The following is a 20431-nucleotide window of genomic DNA, read 5'->3' as shown; positions in this document are numbered from 1 at the left end:
TAATCTAGCTAGGTGCAATCCAGCTCTAAGATCACCGTTCCTACCACACATGTGCATTAACTAGCTCTTTTCCAGTCTGACCTTACACTCAGGAATCTGACTCTTCTGCTTTAGTAATCACAAATAACATACTTAGCCGGGTGGGATCTTGCCCTGTGATCACCTTTCCCTGAATATCTTCATATTATTTCTTAAAATTTTTCTGAGAAACTGGCTCATAGGGCAGCTGCCTCTGATTTTTTAGGTTCATGAAGCCCCTCATACAATTCATATTGCATCCTTCTATTTTACATAGTTGAGAAATTATATATTCTTGAACTCGTGTTTTCAAATGTCTTTCCCTCAGCCTTAAGGGCTGCCCTAAAGATCACAAGGTTCACCATTTTGTTAAGGGGATTAGACACACCCTTGCCTCCCTGACTCCTGCTGTTTCTTATTATCTTGTAGTTCTTAACCTTCACACATAGAACATTCCTTCAAAGGAGGAACATAAAGTAAAATATACAAACAAGCCTTACAACACTTAGCAACCTTGAACACTCATGGAGGCCCACACCCCTGCTGGCACTGCTCCAGGGGCAAGAGTCCTGTCATGCCATCCATTTCTTCTGGACATACAACATACAGGAGTTGGCACTGCTCATCTCCCCTTCCATTTGGATCCATTCCTTAGAAAAAGAGAAAGAAACAGGTTTAAGCGGTAGAAACAAAATACTAAAATATAATAAGATAAAACAAAAACTATCACAAAGAAGTTGGGCAACACAAATGAGCAGAATAAAGAAAAAAAAACTATGAAACATGGCACATGAATCAGATACCCACTAGTTCACATACTTTGGAGTGCTTGAAAACACTAAACTTAAAAGTGTGTGTGTGTGTGTGTGTGTGTGTGTGTGTGTATGTATGTGTGTGTGTGTGTGTGTGTGTGTGTGTGTGAGTGACCTGGTGCAGACCTACTCAGAACTTGTGCATGCTGCTTCAGACTCTGTGATGCCATAAGAGAATCTCTCAGTTGATTTAGAGGGTCTTGTTCTGTTTTCCTTCTTTCCTGCTGGTTCTTACATACTTTCTGCCTCCTTGTCCACAGGGTCCCTGAGCTCTAAGAAGAACTTGATGGAGACTTCTCACATAGAATTGTGTGTTCCAAGGTTACTCTTTGTGTGTGATTAATATCTGGCTATTCCCATCTTCTGTGGAAGGAAGGTTTTCTGATGATCACTGAATAAAGCACTGATCTATGAGTACAGAAGAATATCAGTATAAGTAATTTTATTTTTTAAAACCAGTAGTATTTGGTATTTCCATAGGTCTTTGGAATATCTGGTCTCTCAGTCTTGCTCACCAAAGCAATGTCAGTATGAGTTCTAGCTCTTGGAATGGGCCTTACATCGAGTCAAACATCTATTGGGTATTTCCATAAGCATGGTTCCACGATAGACCTAGAATAATTTGCAGGGGGGCAGCATTGTAAATATAGGATTTTTCTTTTTTTGGCTGAGTTGGTGTTTTTAATGTTGTCGTTTGCTTTGTTTTGTTTCTCTTGTCATTTATTTTGCTCTGTTTCAGGATGCAAAGTACTTTCCAGACCAGAGACTCTACAATGTAAGAGTGAAGGTAATATGTAGACTCCAGCTCCACTTTTCCATGTTCAGTGGATTGTGTAGATGTTGTCCTCAGCAATGGGGCTGACTGACAGTCCATGGAAAACAACCTGTTCGCTTGGCAATGGTATGGATTGTTTTGGGACTTCCATATGACCTCTTTGGTCAGCAACTCAATGTGTTGTAACCCAGTCCAAGTACTGGACACAAGAGAGGGCCAACTGGGACTCCTGGATTTTATTATATGGTTACTTTATTAAGATTGATTTCCTACATTTTAAGAAGTTCCCATTGCTCTAGTTTTCCATAGGATACCGCTTTTTTTTTAAATTCTAGTTTTCTATTCTGCAATCCCTCCCTCAACCCCATCTTCTCTTTTTCTATTTGATGTTTCCATTTTTGTCCACAACCCCCACTCCACCCATCAAATCTATTTTATCTCCACAGGAAGATCTTCTCTAGATCTTCAGAGTACAGCTTTATTATCCCTGATTTAATTGATTAATATACACATATAAATGAATATACACAATAACTATTTTTATGGTTCTGTGTTATACCAGTCAGAATGATTTTTCTAGTGCCATCTATTTATCTGCAAATTTTATGATGTCATTCTTTTGTTACAATTAGTATGCTCCATTGTGTAAATGTATCACATTTTCTTCACCTTTTGTTGAGAAATAGTAGTTTTTTAATTGGACAACTTTATTTTTTTTAAAAAGATAAATGTACAGATTTAAAGCATTTATGCATAAAAGTATATGAATACATTTTTGTCCGTACTTGATTTTTTTAAAGGTTTGATAGTATGCATTAAAATCTTACTAGTTACAATGAGCCTAAAGTGCATGTAAAACAAGATGTAACCTGGAAATAGTCAAAGTTTTCTTGGTGTTTAAAGATTAAGCATAATGGTTTTTCATTTTCTTTTTTTTTCCCGTGAAATTTATATACTTTGTGAGTTGTTTCTGGGGTATTCTGAGCTTTCTGTGGTTAGAATCCAATTATCAGTGACTGCATATTATGTCTGTTCTTTTGTGTCTGGGTTATCTCATTCAGGGTGATATTCTCTAGATGTATCCATTTTCTTAAAAATTTCATTGTTTCTGAAAGCTAAGTAGTACTCCATTGTGTAAATATACCACAATTTTGTATCTATTCAACTACTGAAGGACATCTGGGATCTTTCCAGTTCTGGCTGTTATAAATAGGGCTGCTATGAACATTGTGTTGCATGTGTCTTTGTTGTATGTTGGAGCTTCTCTGGGGTATATGCCTAGAAGTGGAATAACTGGGTCTTCAGGTAGTACTATGTCCAATTTTCTGAGGAATCGCCAGACTGATTTCCAGAGTGGTTGTACCAGTTTACAACTTCACCAAGAGTGGAGAAGTGTTTCTCTTTCTCTGCATCCTCGCCAGCATATGTTTTTTTTTCCATTGCTTTACCTTGATGTGATGTCTGTCCTTGATGTTGAAGTATGTTTCTTGGATGCAGCAAAAGGATGGATACATGTTTTGCATCAATTTTATTAGTTGGTATCTTTTTATTAGAGTGTTGAGTCCATTAATAATGAGAAGCACTAATGACTAATGATTGTTGACTTCAGTTATTTTGTCCGTGGTTGTAGTGTGTGTGTGTGTGTGTGTGTGTGTGTGTGTCTGTGTGTGTGTGTGTGTCTGTGTGTGTGTATGCATGTGTGTGAAGATTATTTATCCACTGTTTTTACTAAAGGTTAAACTTTTATCTTGAAGTTTTTCTTTTAACACCTATTATGTGGCTGGATTTGTGGATAAATATTGTTTATATTTGGCTTTATCATGAATACCTTATTTTTATCTATGGGTGATTATTTGTGGTCTCTCAGAGTCTGCAGCAAATCTTTCCAGGACCTCTGGCTTTTAGAGTCTCTATTGAGAAGTCAGATGTAATTTTAATAGGTTTGCTTTGTATTTTTCTTTTTTTCTTTTGCAGTTTGAATATTATTTTTAATGTTATTTTGAATATTATTTTCTCTATTCAGTATGTTTAGTGTTGCTCATTATGCTTAAAGGAAACACTCTTTTCTGGTCCAGTATACATAGTGTTCTGTGTGCTTCATGTACTTTGATAGGTGTTGTATTTTATAAAAATATAAAGAGAGAAGAAATATGTTTGGTGGATGTGCAGTCAGGTGTGGAGGATGGGGGAACCTCTGTGTGCTCATGCTGAGCCATCCCTTAACCCTGAGGTATCAGCCACTAGGTGGTATAAATTAGAATAGAGTTTATTCCGGACATGGGAAGAGGGAGTTAAATGAACAGCGACAGAGTAAAGTAGAGAGAGTAGAGGAGTAGAGTCTGGCCATGAGCACATGGAGAAAGGGTGGAGGGTAATCAGAAGAGAAGGGGAGAGGATAAGGGATCAAGAGCAGGAGAGCAAGAGAGACAGGACAAGCAACTCCTTTTATAGTGAGTCGTGTACACCTGGCTATTGCTAGGTAACTAGGGAGTGGCCAAAACTAAATGCCAACAGTAGGCATTTCCATCTTCAGGTTAGAGAAATTTTCTTCTGTGGTTTTGCTGAAAATATTTTCTGGTCCTGTGAGCTAGGTTTCTTCTCTATTCCTATTGCTTTAGATTTGATCTTTTCATCATGTCCTAGATTTTTTGGATGGTTAGTCTAAGGAGTTTTGTAGCTTTAACATTTTCTTTGACAGGTATTAAATTTAATGATTTCTTTAAATTATTTATTTATTTCTTATATTGTATTTTTAATGCTTGACAAAATACTTGATATTCTTTCTTCTGTCTTTTGTATTCAGTTTGTGAAACCTACCTCTGTATTTCCTGTCAAATTAAATTTTGTTTTTTTATTTCTCTCAGTTGGGGTTTTCTTTATTGATTATATTTCTCTTTTCGCTCTTTTAAAGTTCTATTATTTTCTTCTACTCTGTGTGTTTTTCTTAATTTCCTTAGGGGATTTATTCATTTACTCCAGCTGTTTGTGTTTTCTCACATTTCATAATGGAATTTTCATTTTCTCTTTAAGGAACTTTATCATTTTCATATAGACTGTTTTAAGGTCTTTTTCTTGTACCTCAGATGTGTTGGAATAATCAGAGCCTGCTGTAATAGGGTTCTTGGGCTCTACTGAAGAAATATTATCCTGGCTGTTATTAATTCCATTTTGGGGCATGTGTCTAAGTAACTAGGATTGTGATGATTACAGGCCAAGTTTATGATTTCTGGTTTTGTCTTTGTGGTATGGGTGTCTTATTCCTGGTTTTAGTTTCATCTCTGGCTTTTAGGAGAGTGTAGTGGTTATATGTTGTTTGGTGGGAAATTTTCTGTAGACCTGATAGGTGTTTCCAGTGGGGACTCCAGGTAAAATGTGTAGATGGGTATTGGGAGATGACACTTAGGATAAGTGATAGGCTAGGAGTATAAAGAGCTTCACAGACAGCAGGAAAACAAACTATTCAAACAGGTTCTGCCTGTTATCTCCTTATAATTGGGCAAAGGTGAAAAGAGGTCACTCCAGAAGGTCTGCTGAACTGCACTGGGAATAAAACTGGGAGACTGGATTTGGATAAACCAAAGGAGAGAAAAAGACCTTTGGGCATCCTATCTGCTTCTCTAGAGGAGTTGATTTTGGGTTAGCAGGGATGCCTGCTGGAGTGTCTTGCTCCAAGGAATAAAGTAGAAAGTTGGGAGAAGGGAGGTTAGAGGAGAAAATCTGTTAAATCACCAGGAAATGAGGGAAGGTGGACGTGAAGAGTGGCAGCAGCTGTTTTGTTGCAGAACTGGGGGTGACAGTAAACAATAGGGTCTAGGATGTCCAGTAAGAAGTGAAAGTCTGCATTCAGCCTGCCTGATTCCCTGGCTTGTGGGTTAGCAGGAAGTGCCAGCTGAAGTTGGACTTTGAGATAAAGCAATGGGTGGTGGAGAGGGAAGTTAGGAGATGAAAGTCTATGGAATTCATACAAGATGTGTGTTGGGTGGGGTATCAAATGAAAGCTACAGGTATTATGTTCCAGAGCTGGGGATGAGTATAGGCTGTTGGATTGTAGAAGAAGGGGTGGTTTAGGTCTTCAGTTAACTCACCTATTTACCTTACGCTATAATTGCCTTGTAATTTCACAACTAATGCCTACTGGTGTTCAGTTCTATCTTTTTTTTTTATTTGGTTTGATTTTCTGTTGTTGCTGCTGTATGTTTGCTGTTTGTTTGTTTGCTTGTTTGTTTTGATTTGGTTGTTTTTCTAAATTTTTATTAAAAGTGAAATTTTCTCATATAATACACTCTGGTATCAGCTTTTCCTCCCATAACTCCTCCCAGATCTTTCAAGACCCTACACACTCAATTCCACACACTTTCTTAGCTTTAAAGGCACCACCATAGAGTAAAAGTATGAACAAACGTGATCCAATCAAATAAGACCAATGAGCAAGCAAGCTTCACTATATTAATATTTTAAAAGATGAAATTCAAAGTAAAACTAGTCAGAGAAGTTTAAGATGAGCATGCCATTCTAATCAAGGAAACGGTTTATTAAAAAGACGTTACTCACCATGTCTTTGTCTCATACTACAGATGTTACTTCAGCATATCCCAGACAAGCCCTGCATGAACTAGATAAACTTCTGTTTGTATTTCCCGTGGAAACTTTATTCAGTTATTGTTTTTTCCCAACCTTTTTCTACTTCAAGCTGCCAAGTGCTAGAATTATGGTCACTAGACAATTTGTAACCAGAAGTCCTTTGACTCACTCTGTATGAGGTTTGTCTAAAAAGCTTCTTTCCTATTTACATGAAAATCTTCTGAGTCTTTAAGAACACATCTGGAAATGTACCACAGCATTTTTGGCAGTGTGATTTGGGTAGGGGGGAAAGAGAAGAGAAAAATTAACCAAATAAAGTCTCAAAAGGCATTATATTTAAGTTATAAAATTAAAACCCAAACTCGGAGTCTTACATTGTTAAGCTTCTGGGAATAATCATATCAGGCTATTGAACTCTGTGTATGATTCTAATTATTTTAAATGGGCCATCAAGAGACAGAAAGATGGCTCAATAGAAAAAGGTGTTTGGCAAACGTGACTGCCAGAATTCCCCAAGGAGCTAAATAGTGGAAAGAAAAAACAGATTCTCAAGTGTTGTCTATTGAACAGCACACACTGCCTTAAAGTTCAGGTACACATGCACTAACATCATCACACACACGTAAAGTATAATAAACATAAAAATATGTCATCAATATATATTTGGAGTTGTAAATACATTTTAGAGAATACCAAGAATTTTAGTACAAATAACAAGGACAACAATATTATGGATATGTTCTATTAATATAGAATATCCATTTATATGAAGAAGAGCACAAGTATCAGAAACAAATTGTGAAATTTTAAAATTTTAGTCCACCAAATTGCTGTGATTTGAACAAAGATTTTTCAAAGGTATATATTTTAAAAAACCCAAAGAGTCTGGGAATGGGGTAAAAGGATCAGCTGACAGAATAAATGGGGCTGCTTTACTAAACAGAACACATTATCAAATTAATGTTTAGATGTAATACATTTCTCAACAATTTATTATTTCATATGACTCAACTTTCTCTGCAATTGGTTATTATGAATTATAAAAGCAATACTTTAAATATTATAATTTGATTCTAGACATCAGAGAAATGAAAATGAAACTACTTTATCATTTAAGATCAATCATAATTGCATACATTAAGACACAAACAAAAATTGGTGGCCAGGATGTGGATGAAAGAAAGTTTTATATACTTCTGTGGGGAATATAAACTAGTCAATTCACTATGAAAGTCAATATTATCCCTATCAAAAATCAAAAACCTTAAATAATAATTTAGGTATATATAACTTTTATATGACACGGACACAACCTTCCAAAGAACATGTCCACTGTAAGAAAATAAAATCACCTGGAGATAACCATATAATTGAATTATCCCAGAAAAAAATTATTAAATGTTTTCTCTCATTGGTAGTTCATAGGTTTTATACACATAAAGTAATACATATATGTGTTGGAGGCCTTATATCAGCTGATGTATGCTGCCTGGCTGGTGGATCCAGTGTATGAGAGTTTTGGGGGGTCCAGGTTAATTGAGACTGCTGGTCCTTCTACAGGTCATCCTCCTCTTAACTTCTCCCTTCCATCTTCTCTGTAGTTCAATCACAGGGTTCAGCAGCATCTGTTGGGTGCAAATATCTGCATCTGATTCTTTCAGCTGCTTGTTGGAGCTTTCAGAGGGCACTCATGATAAATCCATTTTTATGAGTTCTCTGTGGCCTCAGTAATAATGTCAGGCTTTGGGGCCTCCCCTTGAGCTGGGTCCCTCTTTGGGCATGTCCCTGAACCTCCTTGTCCTAAGATGCTTCTCTATTTTCATCCCTGAAGTTCTTTCAGAGAAGAACAATTATGGGTCAGGGTTTTTGACAAATTGGATTTCATTTAAAAAAAACTTCTGTAAGGCAAAGGATACCGTCAGTAGGACAAGATGGCAACCAACAGATTGGGAAAAGACCTTTACCAATCCTACACCGTATAGAGGGATAATATCATTATATACAAAGAACTCAAGAGAGCTAAGGCAAGAAGTAATTCTGGGATAGAATTGGAGGGGCAGGTGACTTCACTGCACACTGATGGAGACAGGTACCTGGAACTGAAGGGAGAGAACTGAACACTGCAGGACCTAGGATGGAATAAGTGGGATAAGGCACAAGCTAGGTAAGAAGTGAGCAAAAGCCTATGGCCTAAGCATTTAGTCATAATTAATATAAGTCTCAGGGTCACTATTTTGGAACTTGGGTGCACAGTGAAAAACCCATGGCTACATGAATTCTATAGCCTATGTAAAGAGAAACCTGGACACGAATCCAGTCATGAAATCCTCAGCCTGCAATCTGTCCTACCTACAAAATGTGCTTAAGTAATGGTGGCATAGAACTTGTGGGAATAGCCAACCAAAATTTAGTTTAACTTGAGCCCATCCCAGGAGGTTTCCATACCCTACAGTGCATGGATGGCTAGGAACCAGAGACTAGGTAGCCCAGAGACCTAGGGTACAACTAAGTATGATTAATAACTAGCAAAAGCAAAACCAGATACAAAGTAAACAAAAACCTACCACCACCACCAACAACAACAACAAAAACCAATAGAACAAACAATCAGATGATTTTTAATGATACTCTATAGATTGTTGTCTCATATAAGCATCATCAGAGAGGATTTGTCTGGCAGCAGATGGGAGTGGTGCAGAGACCCACATCCAGACAATATATAGAGAGAATCTTAATTGATGCTCTCCCTCCTATCTGAGATTGAGAAACCATATGGAAGAGGGAGAGTAAACATTGTAGGAGTCAAAGGGGATGGAGAACACTAGGAGAGCATGAGCCACCATAACATTTAAGCAGGGCTCACATGGGCTTCCAGAGACTGAAAGCAACAAGCATGGCCTACATGCATCTGCACCAGATTCTCTGTATATGTTATGGCTATTAGCTTAGAGTTTTTGTGGGACTCCAACCAATGGGACCAGGTATATCTCCAACTCTTTTGCCTATTTTTGAGACTCCTTTCCTTCTATTAAGTTACATTGTCCAGTCTCAATATGAGGGCTTTTACCTTGTCTTGTATCTTGTATTGTTCTGACAGGAAGTCGTTTCTTAGATGCCTATCTTTTCTAAAGAGAAGAATGGAGGGAAAGTAGGTCTGATGGACTGGGAAAAAGCGTGGTAGTTGGGAGGACTGGAGGGAGGGGAAACTGTGATCAGGATGAGAGAAGAATTTATTGTCAATAAAAATAATGAAATATTTTAAATACTTTAGAAATAAAACACAAACTTTAGGTTTTGAAATGACTTGGTTTCGGGTAAATTTCCATCATCTTCCTAATATGACTTAATATAGCGATATAGTATAAAATAAGAAATCAGATATTAAGAAAATTTTAGGAATGAGCATGACATTATAAAATTCAAAATGGAATTATAGAAAGGACTGTATAGTGCTTTGGTGTCAGAAAAATGCATGAAATGACAAAGAAATATTTGAAAAACATGGATTCAAATTTAAAAGGCTATAATTAAAATGATTACAGAAATTAAGGGGCATAAAAGCTCTAAGTAAAAGTTAACTACATAAAAAACGATGCTCCTTTGAAGCAAAACTCAGGAGATTCCAGGACCATCAGGCAGATTATGAAACTGTAGGATTCTGATGGCATGATGCAGCTCTCATATACACCCAGTCCCTGAACAGACTGAGCTGTTCTCAGGGGAGTTCCCTTCTTTTCATAAAGTCTACACCTAGGGAAGCCTGTAAACTGGAATCCTGGGCTGCCTGCCACTGTGGGAGAGGAAGCACTTTATCCTTCTTTATCAGGGAGCCCAGGTCTTGGGACTGTACTGTCCTCCCACTAAAATGTCTTAGAGCAGGTGAGTTGGTCCTACTCAGTGGATACAGAGGACTTACTGGAGGGCATATCAGGTGGTCATTGTTAAAGGTGCAGCACAGCTAAAATGTCATCTCACTTTGTTTCAGCTTTCACTGTGGAAAAGAAAGCTGTAGACAAAGCAGGGCAGAGTCCTCTCTGACAAGGGCCTTGGTGAGGGCCTGGTGTCCAATCAATGTTGAGTCTTAGGGATCTCTTGTATACACTTGGGATAGCTTTAATGGAGAACCTACTAAATATGACCTTGTAGTATGAGTTGTAATCTATGTGTTAATATATGTTAATGGGACATTCTGAAAGGCTGTTAGTGGCTTTTAATTTGAGCACAGTTTGTATGACAAAAGGCCAATCTGAGCCAATTTTATCTTGTTTAAATAGAGTCAAGACTTTCATACATGTTACTGGTTTCACAACGCAGTTTAGTAGATTTACCAATTTATCCCGAAAAAGGTTTTACCTAAATAAGTGTACATAAAAGATTATTAAATGATTGTTCCATTTGTCATCTAACTCAGCAGACAATCTGTGTGCTTTGAATGATGATTTAAATTATTGGCTCCTAATCTAACTGGCCATCTTTGATTTCAAGCGATACAGAATGGTGTGGACTCAGCTCACACAGTGAATTTTTTTTCTGTATGACCGCATGATGCATTTTTCTTGCAAAAAAAAAAAAAAGAGATGTTATATCTGGAACTATGCCCATGGAGAACAGTAATGAAAATGTATTCTTCCCTAGTGTGAACAGAGCCTTAGCATTGCGGCATTTCCTCAGCTTCCTGTACGCAGCCTTGTTGATCATATTATTATGGTCACAGCCTTTACAGATAAAGAAAGGAAGACTTGGGAAATAATGTGTCTAAGGCTATTGATAAGTGGCAGAGTGAAGCTGTAGATGTGTATTTTTTACACCCAGACAGTGTGGCTGTCCACCATAAATAATAGCTACTCTGTCACCATGGCAAGGTAATTTGCGTGGATATAAAGTCTGTAAGTGGATAAGACAGAACGGATCAGAAAGAGTTAGTGAGAGGATATCTGACAGCATGAGATCTTGAAATAATCGTGCACAATGGAGGGGGGTTGTGGGCTGATGTTGCTTTAATTTGTAGAGACAACATCAATCAGTGTGCTAGCTCTTAATCCTTGGATGTTAAAGTTTAAAAAGTAATTAATATATTGCTGGTATGCATTTTAGATTTTAGGTGTAGACTGTTATTTGGTCTCATGTATAGAATAGTATTGCTATGGACACCAGACATGGGCAACCTTAGAATCAAAGTCAATATGATGAATAGGTAAAAGCAAAGTGTCCCTTAATGACAACAGAGGAACAAATAGAAAGGATGCAAACCCCCCAGTGCAAATAAAACCTATATCATAAATAAAAAGCAAATTTAAAATCAAAACATGAATGTATAGCATTTAATCTCTTACAACATTTATTTTATATTTTCACAATGTGACTAAGAAAATGACAGCCTAGTTTTAGTATATATTTTTGTTTTATTTTTCAGTTATTTATTTTATTTCTTCTAAAGAAATTCATTTAAAATACAGCGAACAGATTACTTGAGTGAAAATAATTCTTATTCAAGTAAAATATACTATCTCTAAAATTTACTGCAAAAGTACACATTAGTTAAAGCAAATTGTAAATTGTGTGTTATAAAATGTTAATATTTATACTTGTAATGAGATCTATACTTTATAACAATTTTCTATGGAGAATTTTAAACACACAATGATATTATCTTGGCTTTTAAAAACATAAATAAATAAATATATATATATATAGTTAGATAAATGATAGATAGATAGATAGATAGATAGATAGATAGATAGATAGATAGATAGATGATAGATCGAAATGATAGATAGATACCCTTAAAAATAAGGGAATGTTGTTTTCAACAATATGGATGGTTTGATAGGGCATTATGTTAAGGCACAGAAAAATAACCAAAGCATAATCTACTTCCTCATTGGAATGTAACAAATGAGCTCATAGAAACAAAGAGTAGACATGTATGAAAAAAAAATAAACACTTTTGTCTTGACTTAAATTTGACTTATTTAAAATGAAATTTATACATGTATCTGTACATTTTGACAGGTGCTTATACCTACATATTTTATGCCACTGTAAAGTAACATTTTTATTAACTTAAATCTAGCACCTGTGTCTATTTCTAGTCTACTATAGACTCTTCTTAACCCTTGACAGCTCACCTGATACATTTTTATTTGTAAAGAAATTATACTTGTTGGGTAATATGTAGTATGTTAAGTGAATTTTGTAACTAAAGGTATATAAATTAAGTATAATGAAACATTATTTATTTATGCATTTGAATTAGTATTTAATCCATACTAATTGCCTAATAGGTTCTCCTTATATAAATTATTTCTTTATCGAGAGTTGTTTTGAGTTATTTCCACATTGAAGCAGTCATGAACAAAGCTAACATGCATATTCTATTCTTTTGTTGTTCTTTACATGAACAAGTCACTTCTGTATTGAACAATAATTTTGGGGTTTATTTCTTTGTGAAATAATGAATTTAAAACATTACTAAACTTACAAGGTGACATAAATCCCAGCTTCAACTTTATTCTTTCCAATTTCCTTAGTCTCTTAAAGAGCTCACTGTTCTGTCATCCCAATTCTTGCTGCTCTGGTTTTCAATTTCAGAAGTTGTGTAATTATGTGCTTATTATCCAATTACAGATACCGGGTTATTTGAATAATTTTAATAATTTATACATTTTCCTTGAAAATGTCAATTTAAACATTCTTATTTTCCTCATTATCTTTAAACATGATTTGAAGACTTATTTATTTGCTCTAAAAAAATCTTTTTTCTCTGCTATTTTTTAAATTTACATTTCAAGTGTTATTCCCTTTTCTGCTTTCCCCTCAGGAAACCACCTCTCCTATTATCCCTCACCTTGCTTCTATGGGGATGCCCCCTCACTCAACCAAACATTCCCACCTCCCTTCCTTGGCATTTCCCTACATTGGGGGCATTGAGACCTCCCAGGATAAAGGACTTTTTATCCTATTGATGCCAGATAAGGCCATTCTCTGCTACATATGTGGCAAAAGCCCTGGACCCCATGTGTATTCTTTGATTGATGGTTTATTGAAGTGGGGTTTGTGCATATTTCTTCCTGTTCACATCTCACTAGCTGACTTACAAATTTGGCAGGATAAAATAGATTTATTTTATAGGTTATTGCCTCATCAGTCTTAAAAAAATAGCTAAATAATAGCTTCCAGTGCATGTTAAATCTAAAAATATTAATATTTTAAAAGATTGTCTATTTTTTATTTGTAAAGACTATTTTAATTTTAAAATATTAATATGTTTCAGGAATGTATGTAAATAATAAATTGGGAAGGGTTGTAAAGTTAGACTTGAAGTTTAATCTTTTAACATGATAAAATTAACTTTACAAGGTTTTATGTTTGTTGAATTAGTACATTAATTTCTTCATAAATATCAAATTGCTCTTCCTATGTCTTCAGCTCCTTCAACTCTTCCTTGTGGTCTCTTACTTCAGTCCAATGTTTGTCTTTGATACCCCAGGGAAAAGGATTGTGTGTGGGAATATAAGGTAGGGGTGGGTGAGTGACAGGGGTGCAGGGAGTGAGTAGTAGGAAGCACACTTTTCGAGGCAAAGGGGAAAGAGGAATAAGATAAAGAGCTATTGGAGGTGGGACCAGGAAGGGGGACAATATTTGGAATGTAAATAAATAAAACAACTTAAAAGAATACAAGTAAAATAAATCAAGTTTTATGTAAATATGTGTTTGTTTCTGATGTTTTCTAGGTTCCTTGTTTGCCCTTCATTTTTCAGTTGTAATTTTTTATTCCTTATTCTTCTAATAATCTTAAAATTTTTTAATGCATACTGTTATACCCCATGATTTTTTTATGAGTATGTTGTCAGAAAAGAGTTTCTAATTCTCACATTTTTCATATAATTCTAAATGGAATAGCTGATTATTTGACTATCTCTTATAGTTAATTATTGTTTGATTTTTTTCTCTATGTTTTTAAGTATTTTACGTGACATGTCATATGGATTAATCAACAATTTTCGTGTATCTTCTTATCTCCTCCCAGGAATGCTGAAGATTGTAGACAGTCTCCCAAGAGTCTGAGAAGAATGTCCTTTATTAATGTAACTGCTTCACACCCCTCTCTCTTCTACCTGCTGGGCATTCCTGGGCTGGAAGCTTTCCATGTCTGGATTGCCTTCCCTTTCTTTGTTGTTTATCTGATAGCACTCGTGGGGAATTTCACAATTCTCTGTGTGATCAAGAATGAGCAGAGTCTTCACCAGCCTATGTTCTACTTTCTTGCTCTCCTCTCTTTCATTGATCTTGGCCTCTCTACTTCCACCATTCCCAAGATGTTGGGTATCTTCTGGTTCAACCTTAGGGAGATAAGCTTTGAAGCCTGCCTCATCCAAATGTTCTTCATCCACACTTACACAGGCATGGAATCTGTTGTACTCCTGGCCATGGCAATTGACCGCTTTGTTGCCATCTGTTACCCACTTAGGTATACCTCTATTCTCACCAACAAGGTGGTAGCTGTCATGGCATCTATTGTTATAGGGAGACCTGTCCTTCTTGTCATTCCTTTTTGTCCCCTCCTAAAACGCCTGCCCTTTTGTGGACACTACATTATTCCTCATACCTACTGTGAGCACATGGGGATAGCTCGTCTAGCCTGTGCCAGCATAAGGATAAATATCATCTATGGCTTATTCACCATTGCTGCTCTGATCTTTGATTTAATTCTCATTGCTCTCTCCTATGCTTGGATTCTACAGGCTGTTTTCCGCCTTCCTTCCAGGGATGCTAGACATAAAGCCCTTAGCACGTGTGGTTCCCATGTCTGTGTCATCTTAGCCTTTTATACACCAGCATTTTTCTCTTTTATGACTCATAGGTTTGGTAGAAATGTTCCTCGTTACATTCACATCCTCTTGGCCAATCTCTATGTGGTTGTCCCTCCTTGTTTGAATCCAGTTATTTATGGAGTGAGGACAAAACAAATTAGGGAGGGAGTCATAAAAATATTTGTAAAGAAAGAGTAACTCCAACATCAGAGGTTTGCAAATGCTGTCAGGCTGCTCTTCAGTATTTGTATTTCTTAGTGTTCTCTAACAGACAACTAGGTCAAGGGGTGTTCCTGTGCTTCAGTTCCACAGAGTCACCATTCAATGATTCCTTTACAAAATGTCTACTTTGACATTAAAATTATTTTGCCCCCTTTCCCTCTTATTCTGACCCCAGTTTCTCCTCTCCTGACTCTTTCTAGTCCCCTTTCCACCAGATCTCATCCTCTTCCATTTCCCTTCAAAAACAAAAAACAAAAACAAAAGACAAACAAACAAAAAAAGAGCAGGCCTCTCAGGAATTTCAACTAAAAATGACATGACAATTTATAATTAGACTAGTCAGAAACCCTCATATCAAACCTCAGCAAGGTAACTCACTAGGGGCAAAATGATCCCAAGAGCAAGCGATAGAGTCGAAGACATTTCCCTTGCTAGTACCAAGCTAACAACCATAATGTATATGCAGAGGGTTTAGATCAGACCAATACAGTCTGTGATTGTCACTTCAGTCTTACAGTCCCCTATAAGCCCTGCTTAGTTGACTCTGTGGCTGTTTATTTTTTATGTTGCCTTTGACCTCTCTGGATCCTGCAATCCTTGGGTGTCTGTCTGGCTGTCCTGCCTCTGGTTTCTGGTCATCTAGGCAGAGTCACGTATGGCTCATAGCATAACCCTCAAGCCTTTGCTTTTTAGTGAGAGATAAAGAACCTAGAGGAATGATATAAAATAAAGGTGTGAAAAGATTTTTTTTTAATATGTGGAAAATCATGTTTACTATGTCAGTAGCAGAAATTATGTATAGGATTATAAAAAGAAAAATTTTGATATCTTAAGAAATGACTCATGATTCAACATTTTTGAACCATATACTTTAAGTATACATTGCTCTTCCAGTATTGCTATGATTTATATGATTATCCTTAATTCCATATGGTTATTATAGCCTTTAAGATATTTAATCCTTATATCTATCTCTGAGTTCCATCCAATTTTGCTATAATTACTACTATAGTAGCAAAATTAGAAACAAGTTTTATATGAAAATAAAGCAATACAATATTTTTACTTAAGAATGGGGTAGAATTGGGTGCCCTGGTCTCCAGCTGTCTCAAAATCTCAAAATCTCATTGTTAAATATGGCAAATCACCTTGGTTTGCTCGGTCCTTAGCTCATCTGCAAAACGGAGGGGAAAGATTAGAGAATTTCTTGCCTTGTACTTGATACCAGAATCTTAGAATTCCAAGTGAGACTTCACCTGTCCATTAAGCCATTTTAGTCATTTCACCAAAAAGTAGCAATAACTGTGTACTTATAATGCATTTTTAAAAATCATTATGTTTAATCTATACACACAAAGAAAACTTTGACTCTTTCCATGTTACATTTTATTTTACATGTACTTTATGCTCATTGTAACTAGTAAGATTTTAATGCACACTATCAAACCTTTAAAAAATTCAAGTACTGACAAAAATATATTTATATAGTTTTATGCAAAAATGTTTTTAAAATATGTAAATTTGTCTCCGTTTTTAAAATAAAGTTGTTTAAATAAAAATTATGAAACTTATAAAATTCATACCTTCCTTGGATTTACATATATCTTTTTGTAAAAAGGTATTCACAAATCCTGGTTATTCCAGAGTTTAGTAAATCCTAATCAACTCAAGATGCCTAAAAATAGTGTCCATCCTATCAGCCAGTTGGATATTAATGCCTTGGGAACACGTAATTTGAAATTAGTTTTCCCTGTAGCTGGTCTAGCAGAAAGATAATGCTCCAGCTATAATAAAGCATCACTGTATTTTCCTATGACTTTACCCAGATCCTCAAATCTGATAGATGTATTTATCACACGTTTTTCAAGTGCTCAGTAGCATTTATTTATCCACCCCCCCACGCGCACTGTACCAGGTCCTATTCTTCAATGGTTGGTAAAACTCTCAGGCTGTGAGCAGTGAGCAAAGACAGATGAGCCTAGCTGCTTCACTGACTACTCATTGTCTCTTTCCATTTTACTTGGGTTTTGAAGGACATTAGCCAGAGCCGGACTCCTGGGACCCTTGTTATTTGCATGTCTATTCTCACCTTCAACATGATATGAAATAGTGTTTTCATCTGTTAAAGAAAAAAAAAAAAACAAATAAAAAGTCAAGAACAATCACTGGGAAACTCTTGCTGGACTCACATCAGATCATCCATGCTATTTGTTCAATAAGCTGTGATCCTTCATTTCCCTTACTCCCAAGTCAGGGGAGTTATTTGACAAAAGATAGTAACATGTGATCTGATTTGTCTCAATTTTAGGAAAAGTATAGTGCTAAGGACTTTTTTCAGTTTCACATTTTATAGAAACATGGCATTAATAATAAGGTATTGTCTCAAAGTTCCCAAAGACCAAGAGATACCAGAGGACCTAGGCATATGGAACGGTGTTCAAGAGATCTAGTATGAAGAAAATGTAGAACAATACAAAGGCTTTCTAATAATTGAACAGGGAGGAGACTGTACACGCTAAATAATGTTCAGTCCTATTTGTTTCAATTGCAGTGTTGATTGTTGTCAGCTAAATTTTCTAATAGGTAAACTATGTCAGTTGTGTTAGCTGGGGATGTTCTAGGCCTGGAGAGGTCTTGAAAATTATGGTTCAAATGGTTCCATCATCAAAATGAGGCTGATATGAGAGTCTTAGCAGAACATGACAAAATCTCCATCAGGGTGCAAATAGCATCATGAAGAAAGGATTAAAGGACCTCCTACATCCATCAATCAGGAATGATAGTTAGCAACTTATTTTTTTCTTTCTTTATCATTATTATCTTTATTGATTATATTATTTATTTACATTTTAAGTGTTATCTGGTCTCTCCTCCAGAGACCCCCCATCCCATTCTTTCTCCCCTGCTTCTTTGAGGGTGTTTCACCTCCCACCCACTTCTCCCTCCCTGCCATGGCATCCCCCTACACTGCAGTATTGAGCCTTTTTTCTTCATACTAGCATGGGATAGGTCAATATGGACTGAAATTAATGGCCAAGTCTTCACACAGAAAGTCAAGCATAGGATATGCTTCCTAGGACATATCGATTTTAATGTGTTCTTTAAAATAAAAGAAAAGTGTGCCCATGTGTGTTTGCAAAATATTTAAGGCAAAGTGTTCTGTTGTGTGTAAATACCCATGGGTATTTAGGGAGGCAACTAAGAAAGCACAGGGCATCTGACCTAAACAGCTACTAAAGATGCACATATAAATAAACATTCTGGCAGGAATATTACATGACACATTGATTTTTGCTCACAGACCTACCTTTTAATATTTTTATAACAGCTAGCATGAGAAATCATTTTCTGCAAGTCAGTTCCACAGCTAGGTCCAATTTCCTTGCTGATGTCTTTGTGTTTTTCTCTTGCACAGCATGTACTTGTACTAGAGGCCTATCCTTTTCTAGATCTCCATATTATGCTATTATTTTATCAAGTACTCTGTAAATTTACACCCTTTGAATGTATGTAGCAGTTGATATGCAGCTTGGTCTTCATGCCAGCCTCCCCTCTACCCCCAACAACTAGAGCTAGGGTTGCCCCTGAATTTGTTGCCTCCTTGTGGATCCTGTTCCCCTAACTGGGCTGCCTTGTCTGGCCTCAGTGAAAAAGAATGCCCCTAGTCCAGCAATGTGGAGGAGAAGTCCTGAGGGACTAAAACTGGGATGTAAAGTAATAAAGAAATTAACTAATTTAATAAAAATTCAATCCAAAACATAAAATAAGACAATAAAGCTTTTCATAAACTTACCTTTAAAAATGATTTTTTATGAATTTGAAGCTAGTATGGCCTTATATTCTAAATAGGATTTATCTCACAAATGCATGCTAATCCCCAACAAGAAGCAAGTCCACCATTTCCAGGTTACACCCCCAACTAGACCAGTGTCTCCAGATTATTCTTCAACAAACCTGCACCCCTAGGTTACAAACCCACTCCCTGCCTAATGGCCACCAATACAGAGGGAAGCAGAAATTAGGTTTATCATATAAATCCTACACTAGCCAATTATGTCATAGGCTACAGAAGTTTTACAATTAGATCCTTGCACACAGGCTTCCTACTTGTTGCTTATTATAAAGCCTTATCCTGATAAGTTGGGACTCCCCTACTATCAAAACCATCTTGTATGATGGCTGTACATTGGGAAGAGGAGCTAGCTTGAATAGAATAAAGACCCTGCTGTGAGTTGCATCAGACGAACTCATGTCTGTTTTGGGGGATCATTAATATTTTCCTGGTACAACATAACCAAAGAAAGATCAAAAGACTATTTTACTAAGATATTGAAGATCATCAGGTCCAATCTGATTACCAGTTTCTCATATAAACTTCAGAGAACATGAAGGAAATAGGCAAACTGTATCAACTGGATGAGGGGCACATCAAAATCAGGCTTTCTTCATATTTCCTTTGGGTACAGACTTGTGAAATTATCATCCTAATTTAATTTCAGAATATTTTTATGATATGAAATATTTCTTGATTTTTCTTCCCTCCTGTTTTACTTGTAACTTCACTCTAATGTTGACAAAGAATGAATTGCAAATAAAGTACATTTTTAAATCTTTTTTTCTAATTCCAATCTAGTTTTTTTATTGAAAATCTAATGTTATCTAATATTTCTTAATCAGGGTAAATCAAGATGTTTGTCATGTGGGTTCAGATATCTGAGCAGTTGGCCAAGACAGCTTAATCACTCAACAGGTTCTCCAGGGAAGGAGTGAGGATTAAAATTAAAAAGTACAATTAGGCAACACTGTAGCATGACCCCAGCCGGTTCTGAGGCTGAAGGGGGGTTTATTACATTCCAGTCTGCTTTTATACAACTTTTAGCACATGCAAAATAATAAGATTAGTTTTGGGGCAAGGAACAAGCAAGGCAATAAACAAAATCCTGTAAATACCTTTCTAGGGGCTAATCAGGATGGCCAAGACAAAAGGACTACCATACATGCCTCCTCTGATGAGAATGAGCTGGCTCTGAAATTTGCATTAACTCCAGTACAAATATTTGTAATCTGGGCCTATTTCCTGAGTCCTGTTCAAAGTCAGATTACTGCCTTAAGCATACTATTTTTTGTCCTGGCCTTCTAGTGTCTAGAAGCAAGTGTCCCCAGAAGGTTCTTTACAAATAGTAGATGCCCAGGTTTGTGTTCCTACATAT

General features: G+C 36.3%; 1 protein-coding gene across 1 annotated transcript; it reads left to right on the top strand.

Annotated features, from left to right (window-relative positions):
* Positions 1-14258: 14258 nt before the first annotated feature.
* On the top strand, positions 14259-15197 carry LOC308418092 (olfactory receptor 52E4-like; the record flags this gene model as incomplete). The annotated part of the gene is made up of 1 exon (XM_080913421.1): positions 14259-15197. One exon carries the CDS (start codon positions 14259-14261, stop codon positions 15195-15197), a length of 939 nt encoding a protein of 312 aa, XP_080769547.1.
* Between the last annotated feature and the right edge of the window lie 5234 nt (positions 15198-20431).

This window comes from Micromys minutus (assembly GCF_963924665.1).
Source record: "Micromys minutus genome assembly, chromosome: 2".
In the NCBI taxonomy this organism is placed as follows: Eukaryota; Metazoa; Chordata; class Mammalia; order Rodentia; family Muridae; genus Micromys; species Micromys minutus.
The sequence above is the reverse complement of the archived record's forward strand: the minus strand, read 5'-3'. Positions and strand labels throughout refer to the sequence as shown.